Source organism: Ursus americanus, chromosome 33 (genome assembly GCF_024610735.1).
Source record: "Ursus americanus isolate L20-20 chromosome 33, mUrsAme1.1.p, whole genome shotgun sequence".
Taxonomy (NCBI): Eukaryota; Metazoa; Chordata; class Mammalia; order Carnivora; family Ursidae; genus Ursus; species Ursus americanus.
In genome coordinates, this window is record NC_142159.1 from 14,426,897 (window position 1) to 14,450,961 (window position 24,065).

Consider the following 24,065-nt stretch of genomic DNA (forward strand, 5'->3'; position numbering starts at 1 on the left):
ATGAGTGAAACTATGAGCACCACTTTCCCTTCACCTCTTCTCAACTCAACTCTTCACAGTGAGAATACACTTCACCCATCTCCTTTCTGGGGCTTGGGGTGGGGAAAACGGCACACGGCGCTGTACTTCAAATTTAATTAATGTAAGCTTAAAATATTCATGGCGTATTTTATTTTACAAGGTTCACAAACTCCCATGTCCTTGAACAAAACTGCCAGTCCTTACTTCCAATGGTGGGGATGTGGAAGACGACCTTAAGAGAGCTCCTGCTATTTTCTGGCAAGACGGACGCTACTCTCCACCAGGGACAAAGCTCTGACAGAGATCGGGTAGCCTACCTGCCCGGAAGAAGGCGTCGGCACCAGGCTCCCTTCGTATTTCCTCCATGAGCAGGTTCAGCGGGCAGGTCTTGGTCTCCTGGGCCACCAGAAGCAGTTGCCAAATGGCTGTTGCAGGGAGAGTCTGCTTTTCCAGAACTGCTGACATCAGAGAACTGAAACCACCTGAGCCAGAGTCGTGTTTCACGAGTTTCTCCATGATCTTCAAGATGTGGCACAAAAAAAAACATGTAAGGGACCCTCTGGCCGCCAGCCCAGCTGCAGAACTGCGAGTCAGTCCGGGGCTACAGTGGACGTACTTCCGGGGAGGGGTTTCTCAACATCCTCCACCTCTCAACCGGAGAGACTTTTATACCCACCAAAGCTCTTCACACTTCCTTCTGAATGCCCTTATTACTGCAGAAATTACAACTTCCAACTTATCACTCTGCCCTAGAAATCAAATCATCTTGTTCTTCTCCTCTACGGACCCCTTAGCATTTCTCAACATGGCTGCGTGTGTACATTTATGTAAAATATAAATATATTTTTTAAGTATGTATACATGCTCATCTTTCATCCTTCTCTCATTCTACCCACCCTCCCTCCCTCTCCCCTTCTTTTTCTCTTACCTCTCTTTCTCCACGGGCTAAACCCTTCATGTGTGGGATCATTTTTAGTAATATCTGGTTGTCTGTGAAAATCTCCGAGAGGTTTTCATGATACCGTCTCAACAGCTCGGTCCCATAATCATCAGGGTTTGCTTGGACTGCAAGGATATTAGCAAAACAATCATGTTTGCTACAACAAAACGTCCTTATGGCCTCTGCTACGGAAGATTAGGGGAGTTACATGTGACAGAGGGAGAGCATTACCATGCAAGCGCTCTGTCCCCTCTGGAAGGCAAGTGTGGCTCCTGGCTTGGGGCCTCATACATTGTGTTCAGATCTCCTTTGGTCTACCCTTAATCACTTGGTGCTTCAGGTCGCACAACCACTCACACTTTGAAAGTCAGCGCCCAGTGGTAGAAGCCAGTGATTGCTCAACAGGGAGGTAATTAGAAGGCTTGCTTGTAAGAGATTCAGACATACAGATTCAAGGGGTATTATTCCTCAAGCCTGAGGTTAAGAATCCATGTGGCAATCCAAAATACTAGCAGGCGTAAGTCAAGACTCCGGTAGTGAGGCTGACCCATCGTTCTCCTACGTATTTGCCGTTGAGCCAATCTGTTAGTTACTCTCTTTTCAAAGGTCATATTTAATTTCAAAGTAAGAAAAATTAAAACTACCAGGCATTTCCTTTAGTTTTACAGATATTCGAAAATGTATTCTCCTCTTTGGCCCAGTGAACTCTGCTTCTGGGAATCATGCCCTAAGAAATGCTCCGGAGGGAAAAGTCTGTGTACGAAGATATTTGTCGCTGCGTAACCTGTGATGATGAGGAGGAGGACAACACCTAATATTTACTGAGGACCTATGATTTGCTAAACGTTGTACATATATTATCTCACAGTGGCCACAAAAATGAATGTGATGGGTGCCATCCTCACCCCCATCTCAGAGAGGACAAAACGATGTTCAGAAGGGTTAAATCATTGGCTCGGGGGCACACAGCTACACAAAAGTCAGGCTACAGACCTAGGTGGTGTTGACAGCCCTAACCGTTCCACCACATGTGCCCCAAACAGGGCATGAGCCAGGCATGATATGCGTCCCTACAATGGAAAACTACATGGCCTTCAAAAAATAGGGTTACAGAGCATTTTCTGAAATGTGGGGGAGAATGTTTATGTTATACTGCTAAATAGAGGAAATTATAAAATTATCAAATACAGTAGACTGTCTCAACACTGTAAAAATAATGTGACAAATATGTCGATGTACTAGCACTGACAAAATCAAGCGGGAGGGTTTCAGGTTGTTTTCTTCATTATTTTGTAAACTGTTCAAGTTTGTACAGGTATTCATTATTGTTATAAACTAGAAAAAAGTTCTCTCCTTTTCCAACTACCCTTTTCCTGAAAACCGTCTTGGTCTCAAGTGTGCTGGGATAGGGGACAACTGGCTAGACTTGGCCCATTTTTCTCAGGACTGGGACAGGGACTCATTCCCCCAGACTGAATGTTACACGAGGGGTGGGTAGTTCTGGGCACTGCCAGAACCAAACAGCACTCACACGGGAGTGGGGAAATCAAGATCGGAGTTTCGCTGCTTGGATTTATCAACACAGCTTGTCAAAGTCATGTGTTCTGTGAGCCGGCCTGCTCCTTCGGCATTCCCAGGCACTGGGTGCCAGCTCTGGGAAAGCCACACCGTCACACACCCCGAACCACAGGAACATCATGAGGGCACTTGGCGGACAAGAGCCCTTCTCAGATTTCAGGTCCTAACTCCAGAACTACCGAGAATCACCAATTTCTGACACGAGTTTCTGTTGCACAAGGGCATCTCTCACCATTACCTCATCTGCCCAGCATGGAGCCCAAAGGGTGTTTAAGCTCTAATTTTCTGTGGGAGAGGTTCCAGTCCAGAGAGCCGACAATTAACGGATACCTGTGGTGCCTGGCGAGGTGGCTAATCTCTGCAAATTCTCCAGCAGAAGGCCCAAGTTTGGGGACGTCGGTTTCGCAGCCTGAAGGAGCTTTAGCAAACTCTCTGCAGTCAGAGTCTTGTCTTCAGACATCCTGTGCAGCAGCTTCTCCACCGTCTCCTTGGGTGTCCCGCCCTCGCAACAGTTCAGGATCACCTGCAGCGGGAAGCAATCAGGCAGATGGCAGTTACCGGCACTTCTGAGTGCATCGGACATGCCGCTGGCGAGCCCAGCGAGAGGGCAGGACGAGGCGCCTGTCCCCGGGTCCTCCTCCGCGGTCTCCCGCACCGCTGCTCCCATAGTCTCTTCCTCGGGCCATGTCAGTAAAAAGCCCAAGTTTTCGCCGCACGGACAGCTCCGTGAAAATCCTTCCTCCTCCACTGCAGGTCTGTGTGTTTTCTTTGTCCCCACCCCCAGTTTGCGCTCTGTGAGAAGATTCCTACACGAGGCCGACACCGCAGCCCAGGTCGCCTACCTCTCACCCCGTTCTTCAGATTTGGTTTGTTCAGATGCAGAGACTGAGAAACAGACTGGCAATTAACGAATTCATCGCGGCCACAGCTACAGGGGTTTCCGGCCTCCCCTCAAGAAATACATGATCGTGGTAGGAGGCTGCAATTTCAGGGCAATCCTATTATTTTACTTCCTTTTACTTAATTTCCATAGCAGTTTGAATGCCCAGAAAATTTACACATTAGTCTGTGGCCTCCAAAATAATAGACTTAAAGGGCATTTCTAGATAATTTTTCTTGTAGATTCTGTATTCTCGAGCTCTCTTATCCGCTCCACACACACACGGCTGCAGTCATCATCCCCCACTCCCACCCCGTGTTCTTCCTTGGCGTGCCAGAGGATTTTCCGAGTCAGGATGGCACAGGGCTCCAGCAAGAGGTTGAACAATAAAACATACGACTATTATTTAACAGATATTTTCCTATTACAATAGAACTACTTCCTAATGGACTACGACTCATTATGTATAACTTGGCTCTTACGGCACTGATAATGTGACAGATTATTTCAACACCTATAATCTACAGATTCCTAGTGACCGAATTTTTGAGCTTTCCTTTGGGAAAATGCCAGTTTTCAGGAGAAACAGTCAAGCACATCAGTCACAGTAGCATGCCAGAGGATGCCATTATCAAATTAACTCCCATTTAAAAATACATTTAGCTATAAAACCAAATTGGTTTTATGTATACGAAAGGAGTATCTATATTATATATATGAAAGGAATGCATACATTATATATTAAGCTGTCATATTCGCCAGTACAGAACACAGTCATTCTCTCTGTTTGATGTCTAATATAGACTAGATTCCTACTAAATGAATCATAATTTAAAATTAAAGCACCTGTATCTAAAAACCACGCTGTTTCCAGTGCTATCTCGTAGTTCCTAAACAATGACCTGATACATACATAATGAGGCAGCCAGATACTGTCAAGAGTGGGTAGGGACTTTAAAGCCAGACAGGCCTAGTAGGAACCCCAGTCCTAAAATACACAGCCAGTGTGACCTTGGGTGAGTTCTTTCATTCTTTGAACCTTATCTTCCGAATCTGCGGAAGAAGAGAACAATACCACCTCTTGTACACTTGTTATTAGGAGTCTCTAAAGTCAAGTTGCTATTTGTAGAGCCTGACATAACGTCTACGACATACGTGATCTTTAAATGACAGTGGATGTGGATACCCTGAGGCAGCTGTGTGCACAGCAGTTAAGAGAACGCGCCGTGTTTCCAAGTCTGAGCTCCAGCACGGGGCCCAGCAGCTGTGTCTCTGGGGCAGCTGCTTCACCTTCCTAAGTGTCTGTTTCCTCATCTTTAAAATGAGGGTAATATCTGTGACTTCATAAAGTTGCTGCAAGGGTAGAATTCAGTCACATTTAAAAGGTCCTCAGCACACTGCTCGGCACACGGTAAGCATTAAGTTAACGACAACTGTCGTAATCACTATTTCTGTATCGGTTTCCAACCCTCTCTCTTATCGTGTCCTATAGAACCCAGGGTATGTATACATAGGGGCCGTGGTGCCGTGATGAGCACCGTTCCGTAACAGAAGAGAGTTCTAAAAGGCCTGGAGTGCCTGTGCCATGTGATGCCCACACCCTGTGGCCATTCGATCAATATTCACTCTATGTTCTTGCTTTATTGTTTTGCTTCAATTTTCAGGAGAAGAAGTAGCTTAATGAAGCTCTGGTAGAACCCCAATTCTAAGAGGTGTTTTTGTGATTTATAACTAATTTAACTTCTTCTGCTTCAGTCCTTTATGTCAAGTAAACTGAAAGTGACAGAGGAAAATGACAGTGCGGTCTGTCTTGGTGCAGAGAATGAGGCTGAGTCTGGACTCTTCCTATAAATGCTGTTTTACCGAGATAATGAAACAGTTCAAAGGACACATTCAATCTAGCTAATAAGGAAAAGGTTTGAATGAATAATCGAATGAAATCCCTAAACAGGGAATCAGGTACTTCTAGAACTATAAGCAACTTACCTAAACTGAGTGCCTGAAATTACATTCAGTCTTAAGCCTGAGGAGAAACCAGAGGCTTAATCTTATTTTGTATATTACCTTTCTCTAAGAAATTCAAAGGAGTTATAAATTTTGGGAACACATAATTTATAAAGTATAATTTTGAGATCAAGGATTGTTCCCATTTTATATGGAAAAAAACTCCAATTTCAGACCACTGCGAAAAAGAGAATTGAGGATCCAGTCTCCACCACTGATCCATGCTCAGCTGTCCTACCACTGCTTTCTAAACATTTTCTCTCTGGACCATGTAAGCCACTTCCCACAGTTTTAAGAATTGATGCCACAGCAGCGGTTAAGCGTCTGCCTTCGGCTCAGGGCGTGATCCTGGCGTTGTGGGATCGAGCCCCACATCAGGCTCTTCTGCTATGAGCCTGCTTCTTCCTCTCCCACTCCCCCTGCTTGTGTTCCCTCTCTCGCTGGCTGTCTCTATCTCTGTCGAATAAATAAATAAAATCTTTAAAAAAAAAAAAAAAAGAATTGATGCCACAGAAGTTCTCTGTCCCTATTCCTTCCTTCCAGATATAAAAATATTTTTAGCACAAAGTTGAAATCAATAACACCAACAAATACAGTTATCTAGTTGACTTGAGGAGTCATGCCAGCAGTTTTATGAGGATTTTAGTAGCTGGCTGGTGGGAAAGTAAATTGGTACAACCCTTCTGAAGGGCAATTTGGCAATATATAGCAAACACTTGAAAAACTTTATACTCTCCATTCCAAAACTCCACTTCTTGGAAATTACTCGAAGGAAATAATTTGAGAAGCATGCAAAGATTTGTGTGCCGGGATGTTCTCTACATCATTTATTATGGCAGAAAACTGGAAACAAATGTGCAACAACCAACAACTAATGAACTACGGTATGTTCATTAGACAAAACACAACGCAGCTACCAAAGTCCGTATTATAGGTATGGAAATATATTTACGATACATTAAATGAAAAACCCAATTACTCTGTATAAGCCTATCCCAGGATGACTCAAACGAGAAAAAGTGGGACCACATGCTCCAAAATGTCGGCAGTGATCATCTCTGAGTGGTGAGATGGTGAGAGAGTTTAATTTTTTTTCTTTTTGCTTGTTTCCCCAATTTCTCCTACAGGTGAACGGTGTATCGTTTCTGTAAAGAAGAAAAGTGTTAAAATCATAATTACAAACGTGCCTAAATGTCTAACTCTCGGGGCAACTGTTTTATATTAACAGCTCATCGAGTCAGAGCAGGACCATCCACCCATCCACGTAGCTGCACGCTGCATCGTACGACACGGCGCGCAAGGCCCTCAGCCAGCGGCTGCCAGGGCTGCAAAGAGACACGGTTCAAGCACGTGAACTCCTAGGCGCTCACTATGCGGCAGGTACAAAATGCTGCAAGGGAAAAAGCGCTGTGTGCCCCCAAAAGAGGTTAAAAAAAGTGCTACATAAACTCAGGATGGAGGAAGAGATGCTCGACACCACAGTTACCCTTTTCTCAGTGCCAGTCAGGAATTCCTCCTTGGCTGTTTCCAGGAACTCCAGGATCGGTCTCAGCTGTGTGACACCCTGGATCAGGTCCTCTTTGTGTTCTAGTAACAGAGCAGACAAGGTCTTTCCCTCCTCTGCGCTCCCTGGGGGGAGAGGGAGTGAGAGACACACAGCAGAAGCTAGTCAATTTGAAGAAAATGACAGCATGGTTTGTCAAGGGCGATCTAACAGAATAGTAAAGCGATTCTCTGCCTATTTTGAGCACCCGAATGCAGAATCTCTTTCTGGAGAGGAAAATACTTTATTATTCTGTTTAAACTCTATGAAAGGAAAAATGTTTCATTTATCTGTCGAAACACAAAGCTGCAAAGCCAGCCAGAGGTTAACTTCTGGTTGGCAAGGCCACTGCTTTGTACCTAACCCAAACGAGAGAAACTTCAGCCGCCAGGGCCGCCGGCAAGCTGGTTCACCCTGGGCGCTGAAAACACTGACTGGGGTGTGTGGCTTGTGAAGGGGCGGGAGAACACTGGTGGTCTTCTCCAACTTCAAGGTGTCAGCCTAGTTAACTAGGGGATAGAAATGGAGACTCAAATTTAGGTCGTATATATTTAACATGCAGCTTCTGGAATTATGTGTAGAACTGATGTGAAAATCACTTGGCGATAACTAAGCCACTGAGGAAATGTAGCACCAGAGCAAACCTGACAGCATCTTTCCAGAATACAACACAAGCCACTCAGGTGGACAGGGTTTTCCCCTACCTTTTGGCTGTACCATGTTGACATCTTCTGGCTTTCTGCATGACAATGCTGCCTTTACTGCGGGATTGGAATCTTGGTACAGCCTCAACAGCGACACAACAGTCTGAACATCCAGGCTCTCGTCTCTTACTTTATCCAAGATTCTCTGGAATGCTGAGTGTCCTTCTTCACCCTCAAGACATCCCATTATAGTCTGTGGACACAAGTAACCGGAAAGAGAGATCAACCAGCCACAAGAACACCATGCTCCTTGGATTTGGCGAGCCAGGCCCTCAACAACGTGACCCCTACCTGTTTGGCCTTTCGTGGTATTTGGCATTCCGATGGCTTCTGCATCACGGCTCTTCTGACTTCAGAACACTGAAGCTTTTGGGATGGATAAGCACCCACCCTTCCGACCCCTCCTGCTCGGCCTTCCTCCCTGGTTCTCCTTCCAAATCCCTAACCATAAGCAGTACCGAAAACAGGTCCCAACTCTGTTTTTTTCTCCTTTTGGAAAATCTCTTATATATACAGCTTTCATATCACCTCTAGGCCAATAACCCTGAAAACTAGCTCCCTAATCCTAAGCTTTCTGTTTAAACCTAGAGCCACACGGTTTCTACTAGAAGTGCCTTATCCTCCAGAGGTCTTGGCACCACATGCCACCATATGGACTCTTCTAACCCTGGAGTACTAAAATACCAGCAATTCCAGTGGTGAAATAAACAAAATTAGCAGGAGGAAGACCAGCTGGAAGGAAGGGTTAATATTTCTATTTTAGCAATAATGAATTTATTTTTTAAAAGTCTGGAACCAAAAGTTAATTTCGTGGGCATAGCCTTTATATTTCCACCTGGCAAAACTACAACCTACCTTTGATGTTTTTTTAGTGTCAATACTATAAAAGAGTTTCCTCACAAGAAAGCAAAAAGTCATGGTTTTCTACACACACACACACACACACACACACACACACACAACATGAAAGGATCTCATGAATATCTATATTTGCAAAGTTCAGCTAGACGGTTCTTATAAATTCTGGTAGTAATTATAGGTTTACAATGTTTGTTTAAAGAGATTTTTATCTTTCTCTCCTCCTCCCAAATAAATAGGAATTATGAAGGAGTTAGACTGTGTTTCTTGGCTTTGCTTGAGCTTGCTTCCTGATCACAGAATGGACATATAAAGCCGCGTTACACTTAAAAAAAAAAAAAAAAGATTCCTATGATTTGTAGTCACGTACAAAATTAAATTCAAATAAAGCCCAGTTTAGGAATCCACATTAACTAAATTAAGTAACTTCCATGAATCTGAGTAACTCATCTTGTCTTCATTTTGAAAATATAAACAAATGAAATACCAACTCAGTTGAATGCTTAATCGTTTTTAGTCACATTTATGCAACCTTCCACGCTCTTGTTAGTCAGTCAGCCTAAAATCTCTTTAAGGAATGCCTTTTCCCTGACAGCAGTAGGGACCTGTGGGAGGCAGCCTCTAAATGGTTCGCAACATCGCTGTCACCAGGTATTCGTGCCCTTGGGCTGAACCTGATGTCGTGCTTCCAAGGAATAGAATATGGCAAAAGTAATGGAGGGCACTTCTGAGGCTCAGTCACCGTGACTTCCCTCTTGTGTGTGTGGGCACTCTCTGCCTTCGCTCTGGAGGCAAGCTGCCATGTTGTGAGCTGCCCTACAGAGAGGCCCATGTGGCAGGGAACGGATGTCTCCGGCCAAGAGTCAGTGAGTGAGCTTGGAAGTGAATCTTCTAGAACCCTGCCAACAGTCACATGAATACACTTAGAAGAAGACACTCCCCACCCCCGCCCCACCCCCGCCCCACCCCATGGAGCCCTGAGCTGTCTGCAGCCTTGGCCAATATACCCTGACTGTAGACCTGCCAGGGACCTTGAGCCAGAGCCTCAGCGAAGGATACCTAGATTCCTGACCCACAGAAATGGTGAGGTCATAAGTGTGTGTGTTCTTTTAAACTGCTAAATGTTAGAGTAATTTGTTACACGGCAATAGATACCTAATACAGACCCTCTCAATGCTAATGCCCTCAGTAAACATGTTTCTCTCTATTTCTCCTTTCCTTCCTCCTTTCCTGCGATGCATCTTAACCGATACAGCATTTAGCCGTCTTCTTCTGTCCTAGGCCAGTGTGCTTCCACCTGAAGCTCTCTGAATATTGCGAATCCACCTCTCTCAGTATCCAATTTGTCTGGCATTATCATTTGAGCCAGTGGGGAAGAGACACTTTCATCAATGGTGGCATCTGATGCGCTTCTCATTATCCTCTCTGCTGTCTCTTCCTCTGCAGAACTGCTCAGCAGTGAAATTAAAACATTTGTTAACTTCATTGCTCAGCAGTGACGCGAGGTTGTGACCATCTGGGAAGAGGAGCAGGGGTGGGCTGATGAAAGGGCCAGGAGGGAGCAGTCAGCTGCCTGGACAGCCCTGCTCTTTCCTCTTTCTTCCAGAACCTACTGGGGACCTTGGCACCAGAGCCAGCATTTTAACTGTGACTCCATCAGCCCCCTAAGCTGCCTGGGGCTCCTCCTTGCAGTGAGCCCTTTTCTGAAATAGCGTATTTGCCTAAACAGAGGGTGTCCCATATTGTGGCAGACTGAGGTTCACTGACTGCTATCATGTAAAGGAACTCTAAGACTTGAGCCCAAAACACGGTTTTGCTCTTTAAGCAAACATTTGGAATTCCTCTGATTCTTAGAGTTAAAAGTACTTCGATAAAGTCATACCAAATAATGGTCACACATGTAATCAACGTAACTTTGATTTACGAATAAACTATAGGTCCACATATTTAAAGATGGGACAGTTTCCTTTCCTCTTAAAATTTAATCTTTGCCTCACACTAAGGTCTTTTAATTGGATTTACTTATTTTCCCAACTGTCTGCCTGTGCCTTTGGATTTGTCGGAGTTATACTGTGTTCTTATTCACCCATGCCTCCCCTGAATGCCAAGGGCCAGATGATGGCACTCATGACACAGACCACAGAGCTCAACACCATCCCAGACACTGGGCGTATGTGCCACCTACTTAACTCCTCACATCCTAGGAGGCATTATTACCATGACTACTTAAATGAGAGTCAGAAAGGTGAGGAAACTCACCCGAGGTTGCGTGGACAGTAAGCAGACTATCTGGGAGGAAACCCTGAGCTTATTCCAGTGACTTAGCACCCTTTTCACTAGTTCCCACCCCCAGATTGTGAGTGTAACCGAATCCATTTACACTGCGCTCTCCTAGACTTGCCAGAGTCAACATCACATTGACACTGGGTCATATCTAGACAATCTGTACCATTGCTCCTGGTCCCAATGATTTGTATACAGACTGGTACACAGCAGGTGCTTCATAAATATTTGTTTAACTAAATGAAATTCCCGTGCCATAAAACCAACAGCCTTCTATCTATGGCTGCTTATCTTAGACTTCATAATTAGCAGAGAGAAGATATGGAAAAACAACTTACTTCCACTTCTCATAGACCTGTAAAATGAAGCCCACATTGTCAGTGAGCACAGTCCACAAAACACAGGCCTGTACTTCTTGACAAATCTCCAAAGTAGTGACATGGTTGAAAACAGCAGAGTCACATAGGAGAGGAGACTTGTTTGCCTTTGAAACAAAGTTGAAAGAGAAAAAAAAAAAAGCTACTAGGCCTTAAGCTTTGGGAGTCTTTCTAGAACTTTAGGTGGAAAGTGGATCAAACAGCAAGAAATCAATAGTAGAAGTTATCTCCTTATTCTAGTCAAAGATTCGCTTTGCTATATACACAATTAATTAAAGCAGGGACGTGGCTAGGAATAAAGAAAGAAGACAATTAAAAAGTTCCTGCATAAAAGCTAAAAAAAATTACGAGCTTGTCTTTAAACACAGGTTTTGCTCAGCTCAGCCAGAAAGCCTGTTAGGTCAGTATCTGCTTTTTCTAACGGGCAGGGATATTACACCGAGATAAAGACTGGCAGAAGCCACTTTCCCATCCCAGCACCCAAGAGATTTCTCCCTAATCAGTTTTGGCTTTGGTTTCACACAGTCCAAGCGGCCCAGCCTCATCCTCTGTTGTCGCAATCACTGCTCAGGGAATGGCTTTGCCACCTTTCATCATTTATCTCAGGAAATAAAATAAGCAGGACACTAGTTCACGGTGTCCTCCTGCAGCTCGGTCCAGGCCAGGTACACACCTCGTGCCTGTGTCTCAGAAAAGGAACAGGCTGGTCCATCTCAACCAGAACCCTCACAGGCCTTCAAAAGCCTCCAGATTTCACATCGAAGCACAGATTATTTTTAATGTTAAGCTGCCTTTTTAATGTTATGCCGATTAACCAAATAACAACAACAAAAAGCATTCAAAGCTCCTTGGGAGCTAAAACTGTTTCAACAGAAAAACAACAAACAAACCCCCAGCCTTTACAACTGGAGCTGAAATGCAGACTGATGTTTCAAGTGAACAGTTTGCAAATGCTTTCAATACCGAGGCCTTTTGGGGATTCCCATAGTTTGGTGACTCCAAAAAAATAATTACATATGTGGCAGGATATCTCTGCTGTCAAGACACTCCATAGGGATAGGGATCCAGTTTTATTTATATTTATTTTCCTAGCAACCAGCTCAATGCTTGGCACACACCAGCTGCTCAGTAAATATTTGCTGAATCAAGGGGTAAGCAAAGAATAACGCTTGGGAAAAATGTGTACTCGGTGGCCCCTCACAACACTGAGGTGTCAGCGCAGACACCGTGGCATCTGCCATCACACACTAAGAACTGTGCAAGCCATTAGCTCTCTAGCAGTGCTTCTCAGAAATGTGGTCTACAGATACCAAAACAGCAACACAGGGAGCTCGTTGAAGATGTCGATCCCCAACCACAACCTAAGAATCGGGCTCTCCGGAAATGAGGTCTGGACGTGTTCATCTTAACAACTGCACCAGATGATTTTTATATCCACGGAACCACTGTTCTAGAGACTGATGGCCTTGTACCAGACACTATACCTACAGTTCAGGAAGGTACTTCCAAGTGGGTAATGGTCCCTATTTGAAAGCATGACTTGCAAATTAAGCTTAAAGTAACAGCAATCCATCTCATGTGTCAGAGCAAATGACCACGGCACTAGGATATTACCAGGCGTTAAGTAAAAAAGGGGTTTCAAGGTCAACTAAGTCTAAAAATACAGAGTTAACGTATAAACAAACAGCAGTCACCACCAATTGAGCTCTTTCTCTGTGCCTGGCATTTTAGTGTGAGTTTTCCATCAATAATCTTTTATTAATTTCACAATGATCCTATGCTGTAGGTGACAACATTCCCATTTTACAAATTAGGAAATTAAGATTAACAGAGATTAAGTTGTTTGAGGTCACAACACCAGCAAATGGTAGAGCTGAATAACTAATTGTATATCCACACAATGGAACTCTGCTCAGGCATAAAAAGGAATAAATATGCAATAACATGGTTAAACCTCAGAAGAATTATGTTGAACGCAAGAAGCTAGACCAAAAAGAAGAGAGACTGTATGACTCCCTTTATACATAATACTCTAGAAAATGCAAATTCATCCAGACAGAGAGAGTGGGTCAGTGTCACCTGGAGATGGGTGGGTTCAAAAGGGCAGGAGGGAGGGATTACCAAGGGCATAAAGAAACTTAGGGGTGATGGATATGTTCAGTATCTTGCTTGTGGTGATGGCTTCAGGTTTTAAAACTTATCAAACTGTCCACATTAAATACACACAGCTTGCTGTGTGTCAGTCATACCTTAATAAATCTGTCTAAAAGAAAGTTAAAGAGAGAGAAGTAGAGGACCTAAATACAAAGCAGTACTTCACCAACTCCACATTTTATTTAATGGAACCTTACGCTCGTCAAGTATTTTTTTCTCTTTTTCTTTCTGCAGCTGAAAGGTTTATTATGGAATATAACAGAATCAGTTTTAAATACAGCCACCAAGTGATTTGTAGAGCTCTCTGACCTCTAAAACCGAGGAAGAAATAACATAAGCCTATAATGATCCCCAGCAGTGAATCAGTGTTCTTTCTAAGTACTCCTAATGTTATTGTCACCAAAAGATCAGGACAAGAACTGGGAGGAAAAAAAATGTTGGATGAGACCATGTACAGCAAAAATTTCTTGGGCACTTGTTACTTGCCAGACACTTTTAGATACCTGTGTTAGAAAAAAGTGCTTAACACACAGTTCAAGTAAGTACCCAGGCAACCCCAGTGATGTGAGTACTGCTGGTCTAAGGAGCGCTGCTGCTCCTCGGTCACCAAATTAAATGGAGAGGAAGTGCTAAGAGGGAAAACGAAGACGTGGGTCTCTAAGCTATCAAGGAGACAAACTTGTGACAACAATGATAGATTGAACAGTTAAGAGAACATCCACATGCAAAAATATAAAACCATAATGTCCTTCAGCAAGATCGGTACAAAGAATACCAAGGTTTTACAACTTGTCGCCTCCCTAACAGAGTCGTTGGAGTTAACCCAGTGTTATAAAAAGCTGCTCGCTCAAGAAAGTAATTTACAGTCAACTGTCAATTGACCATGGTTAAAAGAAATACCTGACCTTGAATTGTTGGGATTTTCTTTTTTTTTTTAAAGTAACTTGCTACGAATCTGGGAAATACTTATATAGCAGAAGACATTTACTGCTCGGATGAAGGTAACTAACAGACACGCAATGGCCTGCAGTGACATGGGAGGCCTCCCCCACGCGCCCCCACCGCTCAGATGAGCAAGCCTGCGGGGACGGTGCCCACTGGCTCTGCTAACTGCTCTGCACGGGAGCCACTCTTGGGGGAAAGGCAAAGCAAGAGGAGTTCTAAAGTGGCTGTGGAGTCAATCCCGTAGATTCAAGGGACAAGAAGTCAGGTAGTGAGGAAGCCCACCGGTGGGGATGCGTCTCGCTGAGATATTGACAGAAAAGAAAAGGTCAGTTAAGAAATAAGAGCATGATAACCACTGGGCAGTTTTCTGTCGGGCCGTTCCTCAACACTCATACATACATGACATACGTGTATCATTTTCCCCTACTGGCAGTAAAACCCAGGGTGCAAGGGAACCGCTCCAAAGTCAGAATGCCGGGCCCTGAATTCTTGCTCAGTCCCGCGAGCTCTGCAGCCTTGGCCAGGTTCATATACACCTGAGACTGTTTGTCTCCTCTGTAAGATGGGGCTAAAAAATGGTACAACAGTATCCACCCTGTTGATTTCTGTGAGAATTAAATGTGATAACATGTGTGCCAAGCATAGCATGGTAGGTATTCAATAAATGTTCACCAGTAGTGGTTTTATGTCGGAAAATGGTCACTGTATTCCTAAACACTGGATATGCTTTACTATGTAAGGTTTACATGAAGTCCTTTTCGTACCATGTTTTGAGTATTTCTTATTGTTCTGGTTTGGTATTTATCATTTAGTCTTGATTTGTGGTTATCCATGACTACCTTCTGCCTCATTTTATCCCTGATTAATCAGGAGGAAATGGTAGGATCATTTAAGTATCCTGGATCAAAACTGGTTGTAAGCCCGGTGATCAGAATGTAACTTAGTTTTGAAAACATTTTGCCTAGTACTTTTGCAAGAACTGCCCTTTAGAGAATGTCAAAAAAAATTAGTTTGAGGGACGCCTGGGTGGCTTAGTCGGTTAAGTGTTCACTTTAAGTGCAGGTCATGATCCCAGGGGCCTGGGATCGCGTCCCCACATCGGGCTCCTTGCTCAGCAGGGAGCCTGCTTCTCCCTCTGCCTGCTGCTCCCCCTGCTTGTGCTCTCTTTCTCTCTCTCTGACAAATACATAAATAAAATCTTTAAAAAACAACTGAAATCTGAAAAAACTGAGACCCTGGGGTATTTTGCATTTTCATAGTTCCGTCCCGTACGAGGCGCTGACCTGGTATCCAGAGAACACGTCGTCAGCAAACAAATGGAGCGCAGGGTACCCACCTCCTCCTGAACACCCTTAATTTCTGAACATTCTTCTAGTCTTTTTAACACATCCTGGGTGACCAAGAGCGCGTCAGAGAAGACACTTTCATTCTCTAGAAGAAAACTCAGCCGATGGTGCTTCTTCTCATACTCTGAGTACAAAACAAAACACAATAAAAAAAAATACCAGTGATTCATTCCTTGAGATGATTTTTGGAAGTTTAAGCTGACAGCCTTGAGGTCATATGCTACATTTATAACTGACGCTGAACACGCCAGTTGTGGGTGAGAGACAACAGTGTCCCCACGAGCCTCCCCCTCCTCGTGCCATCCTCATCCTGGTCAGAGTAACGGGTAAGCATCAAAACTGGGATGTCGGGGGCGCCTGGGTGACTCAGTCAGTTAAGCATCCGACTCTTGATTTCGGCTCAGGTCGTGTTCTCAGGGTGGTGAGACCAAGCCCTGAGGCAGGCTCCGCACTGGGCATGGAGCCTGCTTGGGATTCTCCCCCCCGCCCCCCCCGCACCTCCCTGCTTGCTCTCTTTTCCTTTTTCTCTCTCTAAACAAAAACAAAAACACCCCTGGTACATTGTTATTTCTGTATTGCTTTTCTGCTCTGTAGCTCATACTCAGACTTCCACCACTCAAAAACACACTTTAAACAAAGAAGAATGCCCCCCTTGGGGTGCTTGGCTGGCTCAGTTGGAGAGCGTGCAACTCTTGATCTCAGGGTTATGGGTTTGAGCTCCATGTTGGGTATAGAGAGGACTTAAAAAAAATAAATCTTAAAAAAAAAAAAAGAAAAAGAAGAAAAAGAAGAATGCCCCAGTAGGACTTTTGCTTTGGATTCTGTGTTGGATTAGATTGGACTTTGGTTTCCTATCTAGCAGTGATTTTTGGTAAATTTATCATTGAAACAAAAAAATTCATAAAGATCACTGGATACAGTAGTGACAATGAAGGACAGATGACAAAAGAACTATTACATAAAGATCACCTGGCTCTGTGCTTGCCTCCTTTGCCTCACTGAAGGCTGGTACAGCAGGGGAGGGGGAACAAACTTCAGATGGACGAGGAGTCTCTGCCGGGGTGTCTGTGCTCCCCTGCATCTCCTGGGCAGTGGAAGTCCCCACACCCATCTCTCGTGCAACCGTATGGACTGCGTCCTCAGTCTCGGCTTTCACAGGGCCGCCTGGAGGGGCAGAAGCCTCCAGGGAAGGACGAGACTCTCCAGCGCCCTCAGAGGCAAGGATTTCTACTTCAGGCTTCTCCGGGTCCTTCCTGAATGCCTCTGAGGATGGCACGGAGACATCCCTCACCACCTGACCCTGAACAGAGCAGTTCACAAGGCTGGTCAGAAGATTTTTACAACTCACGGCCACATCGAACATCTGGAGGCTGTCGGCCAGAGAGATGATTTTGGAGAAGTTGTGCTTGCCCACAGGTAGTTTGCCAGTGTACATCATTTCTAGCAAGAGGGCAAATTCCTCGGGGCTCACCACGGACGCATCGATGGAGATGGTGTCTGTGTTGGCCAGCAGGGTTTTGAACAGGAGGCTGGCCGCAGCCAGGACGAGCTTGTGGGCCCGGAAGTAAATGGTACCGACGGAAATGGTGCAGTCACAGAACTGCTGCTCCTTGCACAAAGTGTAGAGCTGCCGCAGCAGCTGCCGGCTGTAGTCGGGGAGCTCCATCGCCTCCGCTCCACCCTGACGACGTCTCGCCCCCTCTCCTTCCAGAACCCACCCTGGCGGGATCCGTGCTGTCTCCTAGAGAAACCCAAAAGTGTCACGTTAATACATCACAAGCACACAGGGAAAGACCATGAATGAAACAAACAGGCAAGGCGCTCACGCACTCGCCCAATGTTGCTCGACAGGGGGCGCTGCGCCAGGTCCGCTACATCACGGACGCTCATGAGGGCCGTCAGGGGCCTAAGGCTCTGAAAGGGATTACGCTTTCTGCTGCATCTGGACAGTCTCACTGGAGCCTCACGATGACTCAGTGGAAAAGATACCGCCCCTTCCCCATTTTACAGATGAGACTGAAGCTTTAGAGCTACTGAGACAACCAGCCTGAGGCGAAGCAGCCGTTAAATGGCGTGCGTGTATCACCCCCTCAGAGCTGTAGCTAATACACCGCACAACGCATTCCTACTTCCAGAGTATTCTCAGCCAACGGAAGAGGCAACTATATACACAGAGGTACAGCACAATGTCCTCCTCTCGTCTGACTTCTCTGCAACACGGCACACAGGACATCACTCCCTCCAGCTTCAAACGCATGTTTCGCTTGCTCCTGCTCTCTCCGGTTCTCCCATGACCTCCCCAGCCACACCTTGCCAGCATCCTTTACTGGGTCCCCTGCGTCACGTTGGCCTCTACAGTTTGGAATGCTCCAGGACTCAGTCATCTCCCCTCTTGTCTTCTGTCTCATCTGATTCCACACCTTTGAAATATCAACGAATGCTGACAGCTTACAGGCTGACATCTCAAGTTCGGTCCTCTCCTCTGGAGTCCGGATGCACACCTCCAGCTACACGCTCAGCATCTCCAATCAGAGATGGGTGGCTTAAACTTTTATCCAAAACTCTCCTGCCATCTTCCTACTCCACAGCAATTTTGTCTTTCTAATTGTTCAGACCAAAACCCGGGAGTCGTCCTTGACTCCAGTGTTTTTCTTATACTCTTTATCCAATCCTTTATAAATCCTGTTGGCTCTACCTTCAAAATACATCCAAAATCCAATCACTTACTGCTGCCTGCACTGGCTCTGGTCTGGTCAGTCTAAGCCCCCATCACCCTGTATTTGGCCTACTGAAGCAATCTCCTCTAACTCGTCTCCACACCCCTGTCCCTTTCTAGCACCACCCCTATACCACCCTACCTCAATCCAGTAGTTAGAGGGATCCTTTTAGTATGTAGCCAGAGCTTGTCCCTTCTTCGCACAGAAGCCTTCTTGGCTTCTGGTCTCAGAGTAAATGCGAAAAGCCAAAGTTCTTCTAATGGCCTACACTCCCCTCATAACCTGGCTGGCATTAACTCTCTGTGCCATCTTCTCCCGCGGTCCCCCTCACCCATTCTGCCTAAGCACACTGCCTTCCTTACTGATCACGGGACACTCTGCACATGTGCATCTACAGGCGTCTCCACGTGTGTACATGGCCAACTCTCCCTTCCAGCAGGTCTCTGCTCTAAGGCCACATCATTACTGAGGGCTTCCCTGACGATGTCCTTTAAATAGCAGCCTCTTCTCCAACCTCGGAACATTCCATCCCTCCTACTCTATTTATCATCACAGCATTATCACCTACTGATACATATTTTTACTTATTATCATGTATCTCCCTTCACTGGAATGTAAGCTCCATTAGGGAAGGAACTTGTAAAAATCATCTGCTATATCCCAGTGCTTAAAATTCTGCCTCGCACAGATGTTGTTGATTAGTTGGTGGAATGAATAAATGAATGGAAGGAGCTGTAACGGCAGAGATTTGCACCCAGAAACCCAGCTTAGGGAAAAGGGGTGTGGAACAGTTAGAGTGAGGTCTGGAGGAGGAGCTGACCCGCCCGAATAAATGAGTAGGCACCGACGAGGTGAAGGGAGTGAGACACCAGGCACTCTGAGCAGGGAGCCGGCATGAAGCGCACAGAGAAGAAAACATCCCCAGTGGTGCAGAGGAAGGGCTGCAGGTGGGACTGTAAGGAATTCAGGGACACTGGAACATAAGCAGGGGACAGGGAGTATCAGAAGCTATGTCTGGCAGGCAGGGGTTGTGGCCACCAACAGATACACGGGCCATGCTTAGGAGCTTGGATTTATCCGAAAGGCAAAGAGGAGCCACTGAAGGGTTTGGAAGGCTTTAAGCAGGGAAGTCACATGGTCAGAGATGCACTTAAATGGATCACCTAAGTGACATCTGCACAGAATTGAGGGGGATAATACTTGGGACAGGCTCTATTATTGCAGGAGTTCACGGATAAATCAATGAGGACTTTGACCCAGAGAAGTGGCAAGAGAAGAGAGAGAAAGAGACAGCCAAAAATATTTAGAAAATGTTAACGGTCATGATTTAAAGTCTGAGCGGATGTGAGGGAAGAGAAAGACAGCTCCCTGGTCCTGGGCTGGTGAGTGGGAGAGGACGCTGAGATGATCCAGATAACACAAGAAAACAGTATTGGGAAGAAGACATGTAGTTCAGTTTTAGGTTTGAGAATCTTATGATGATAGCCAAATTCTATAATCTCACTTGTATAAAGAAAAGAAAATACACTGACAAAAAGGCAGAAAGCCAAATTCAAAACAACGCCGGTTGCTTTTGTTAGCAAGATTGTGGGTGATCCCCTTTTCCTTCCTCCACTACTTCTTCATTTTTCCACATTTATAAGCTGACAGATAAAAATAAAAATAGGGGCGCCTGGGCAGCTCAGTCAGTTGAGCGTCTAACTCTTGATATCGGCTTCGGTCATGATCTCAGGGTCATGGGCTTGAGCCCCGCATCTGGCTCCATGCCCAGCACTGAATCTGCTTGTCCCTCTCCCTCTGCTCCTTCCCCTGTTCATGCTCAGGTGCTCTCTCTCTCTCTCAAATAAATAAATAAATAAATAAAATATTTTTAGGGGCGCCTGAGTGGCACAGCAGTTAAGCGCCTGCCTTCGGCTCAGGGCGTGATCCCGGCGTTATGGGATCGAGCCCCACATCAGGCTCTTCCGCTATGAGCCTGCTTCTTCCTCTCCCACTCCCCCTGCTTGTGTTCTCTCTCTCACTGGCTGTCTCTATCTCTGTCGAATAAATAAATAAAATCTTTAAAAAATATATATATATTTTTAAAAAATAAAAATATTTCCAAGATCTGGTTTCTGGTCTGGCACGTAAGGAGCTTAGAAAGTCACCATTCCATCCTGACAATGGTAAAAAGCTAAACAAGTGGAAAGATCAACAACTCTTCTTAGATCTGTCAGAGAATTGAGGTCACAAGGCAAAACTGCTCTCCTCCAAACTGGAGAAAAAGACAGGCAGATACAGAGAATCATAACTTCTCAGAGCAGAAACTCACCAACAGATACATCCATGGGAAGTGGTACCAGAAAACGAAACTAAACTGAAATTGACAAATTGCTGGAGGCTCAGGGTGGACAAGTGTGAGTTAAAAACTCCAGAGGGACCAAGTCATAATTTTGTGAGTTTTACCTCTAGGAGCTCTAAGGGGTGAATACAGGAGAAAAAATTCCCTCCTGCTTCTGGAAGGGGGAGGGGAGAACTAACCATGTTGAAATACGCCGGAGCACTCTGTTCTTAACAAGGCCTAACTTCAGGAGAAACTATTTTACCAGATTCCAACCTAATTGGAGGAAGGGAAACACCCTTCAGCCCACTTCTAGCCATCCTAAGTGGTGGGGGGTGGGAGAGGATTAACTGAAAAACACTGGTGAAGCTCACAGTCCTGGGGCACAGGCTCACCAAGAGACTGAGACCTCATCCTCAGTCTGCAAAACACTTCCTCCCCACACCTTATCATCCCATCACTATACTTATTTACCACAATTCCTTTTACCCAGTACTTTATGTCTACCTTTCAAGAAAAAATTATGAGACATACTAAAAGGCAAAAAAAAACAGTCTGAAGACTATGGACTCTGAGAAACAAACTGAGGGCTTCAGAGGGGAGGGGGGTGGGGGAATGGGATAGACTGGTGATGGGTAGTAAGGAGGGCACGTATTGCATGGTGCACTGGGTGTTATACGCAACTAATGAATCATCGAACTTTAGATCAGAAACCAGGGATGTACTGTATGGTGACTAACATAATATAATAATAAAAAAAAACATTAAAATATTAAAAAAAAACAGTCTGAAGAGACTGAACAAGTATCAGAACTAGTCAGATATGTCAGGAATTTTTAAAAACTGTGATTAATATGCTAAAGGCATTAATGGAAAAAAGTAGAAACATGCAAGAACACATGAACAATGGAAAAGATGGAAATTTAAAAAAATGAAAAATAAATACTGTAAGTCAAAAACATAACAGAAATAAAGAATGCCTTTGATGTGCTCATTAGTAGACTGGGAAAAGTTGAGGACAGAATCTCCGAGTTTGAGGATATAATCAGAACAGAATATCCAAGAACTGTGGGACAGCTACAAAAGGTAAAACATCCATGCAAATGGGGATATCTGATGGAGACGAAAGAGAAAGGAACAGAAGCAATATTTGAAGCAATAATGACTGAGCGTTTCCCCAAATCAATGTCAGACACCAAACCGCAGGTCTAGGATGCTCAGCGAACACCGAGCACAATAAATGCTTAGGGGGCCCTGGGTGGCGCAGTCGTTAAAGTGTCTGCCTTCGGCTCAGGGCGTGATCCCGGCGTTCTGGGATCGAGTCCCACATCAGGCTCCTCCACTGGGAGCCTGCTTCTTCCTCTCCTACTCCCCCTGCTTGTGTTCCCTCTCTCGCTGGCTGTCTCTATCTCTGTCAAATGAATAAATAAAATCTTTTAAAAAAAATTACACTTAGGCATATCATATTCAAACTACAAAAAAGGAAAGCTTAAAAAAAATCTCAGAAAAAGAGGGAAAAACCCACTTTACCGGAGGCGCAAAGATAAGAATCACATCTGATTTCTCCTCAGAAACCATGCAAGTAGCAAGAGAGTAGAATAAAATAATTGAAGTGTTGAGAAGAAAAAAAAAAAAAAAAAAGCCCAACCAACTTAAAATTCTGTACCTTGCAAAATTATCTTTCAAAAGTGAAAGGGAAGACTTTCTCAGACATGCAAAACTGAGAGACTTTGTTGCCATCAGACCTGCCTTGCAAGAAACACTAAAGAAGTCTTTCAGAGAGAAGGAAAACCATGAAGTACAGAACTTTGAATCTACATTAAAAAACCAAAAGCACTGGAGAATGAATAGGTAAAGGTAAAATAAAAATTTGTTTTTAATTCTTAACTGATGTAACATGTAACTGTTCAAAATGACAGTAACAATTTATTTGATTATGTTTGCTTATGTTTAGATATACTTATGTATATATAAGTGAAATGAACGACGGCAATAGTACAAGGAATGGGAGGAAGAATTAGGAGTATTTGATTAGTATAAGGTATTTGTACTACCTGTGAAGTGGCACAGTGGCATTTGAAAGTGGACTTGGATTAGTTACAAATGTATACTGCAAACTCCAGGGCAACCACGAAAAAAAGTCTGAGAAGAAATATAACCGATATGTTAAGAAAGAAGTGAAAAAGGAATCATGTCAACTGCTCAACTAAAACTACAAAAGAATGAAAAATTGTGGTGACAAAAACAGGAATAAAGAACAAGGGCAACATATAAACAACATTAACAAATATGGCAGAGATAAACCCAACATCACCAATAATCACTGTAAACATCAATGATCTAAATACGCCTATTAAAAGGCAGATGTCAGAATAGATTAAAAAACAAAAACAAAAAAACAGGACCCAATTCTATGTTGTCTACAAGAAACCCACTTCAAATATAAAGACATACAGATTTAAAGTAAATGCAGGGGTGCCTGGGTGGCGCAGTCAGATGAGCACCCAACTCATGGTTTCAGCTCAGGTTATAGTCTCAGGGTCGTGGAATAGAGCCCTACATCAGGCTCTGAGCTTAGCACAGAGTCTGCTTGGGACTCTCTCTCCCACTGCCCCTCCCCCCACCTCTAAAATAAATGAATAAATCTTCAAAAAAATAAAAATAAAACAAATGAATAAAAGACATATCATGATAATACTAATTAAAAGAAAACGGGGTAGCTATATTAATTTCAGGTGGAACAGACTTCAAAATAAGCAAAGTTATCAGGGATAAGGGGGGGCATTACATAATGAAAAAGGGGTCAATACTTCAAGAAAACATAATGTCTTACGTGCATATGCCTAACAACAGGCACACTGAAAGAGCTGCAAAGAGAATTAGATGAATCTACTATTATAGTTGGAGACTTTAAACATCCTTTATCAGAAATGGACAGATCTAACAGGCAGAACATCAATAAGAACATAGTGGAAGCCGACAGCACTGTTAGTCGAATGGATGTAATGGGCATCTTTAGATTGCTTCATCTAACAGCAGCAGGTCACACATTCTTCTCAAGATCACACGGAACATTACCAAGATAGACCAATTCTGGGCCAAAAAATACCCTTAACAAATTTTTTAAGAAGTAGAAATCATACAATCTCTGCTCTCAGATAACAATGTAATTGAACTCAAAATCAATGACAGGGTGCCTGGGTGGCTCAGTCAGTTAAGTGTCTGCCTTCAGCTCAGGTCATGATCTCAGGGTCCTGACGTTGAGCCCTGTGTCAGGTTCCCCACTCAACAAGGAATCTGCTTATGCCTCTCCCTCTGCCCCTACCCCTGCTCGTGCTCTCTCTCTCAAGTACATAAAATCTTAAAAAAAAAAAAAAAAAAATCAATGACAAAAA

At 44.3% G+C, this 24,065-nt stretch overlaps 1 protein-coding gene across 6 annotated transcripts in view; it reads right to left on the reverse strand.

The window, feature by feature from the left end:
* Positions 1–24,065, reverse strand: part of ZBTB40 (zinc finger and BTB domain containing 40) — a 75,398-nt gene that overhangs the window by 19,648 nt on the left and 31,685 nt on the right. For all 6 annotated transcript variants that reach the window (XM_087858482.1, XM_045781974.2, XM_045781975.2 and 3 more), the window contains 7 exons: positions 16,603–17,374; positions 15,624–15,757; positions 7,671–7,863; positions 6,910–7,052; positions 2,870–3,062; positions 950–1,086; positions 339–540 (listed from right to left, as the gene is read on the reverse strand). In XM_087858482.1, the coding sequence (XP_087714608.1) occupies positions 339–540; positions 950–1,086; positions 2,870–3,062; positions 6,910–7,052; positions 7,671–7,863; positions 15,624–15,757; positions 16,603–17,299 (1,699 nt within the window). In that variant the 5' untranslated portion in view covers positions 17,300–17,374. The remainder of the gene's footprint in view (positions 1–338; positions 541–949; positions 1,087–2,869; positions 3,063–6,909; positions 7,053–7,670; positions 7,864–15,623; positions 15,758–16,602; positions 17,375–24,065) is intronic.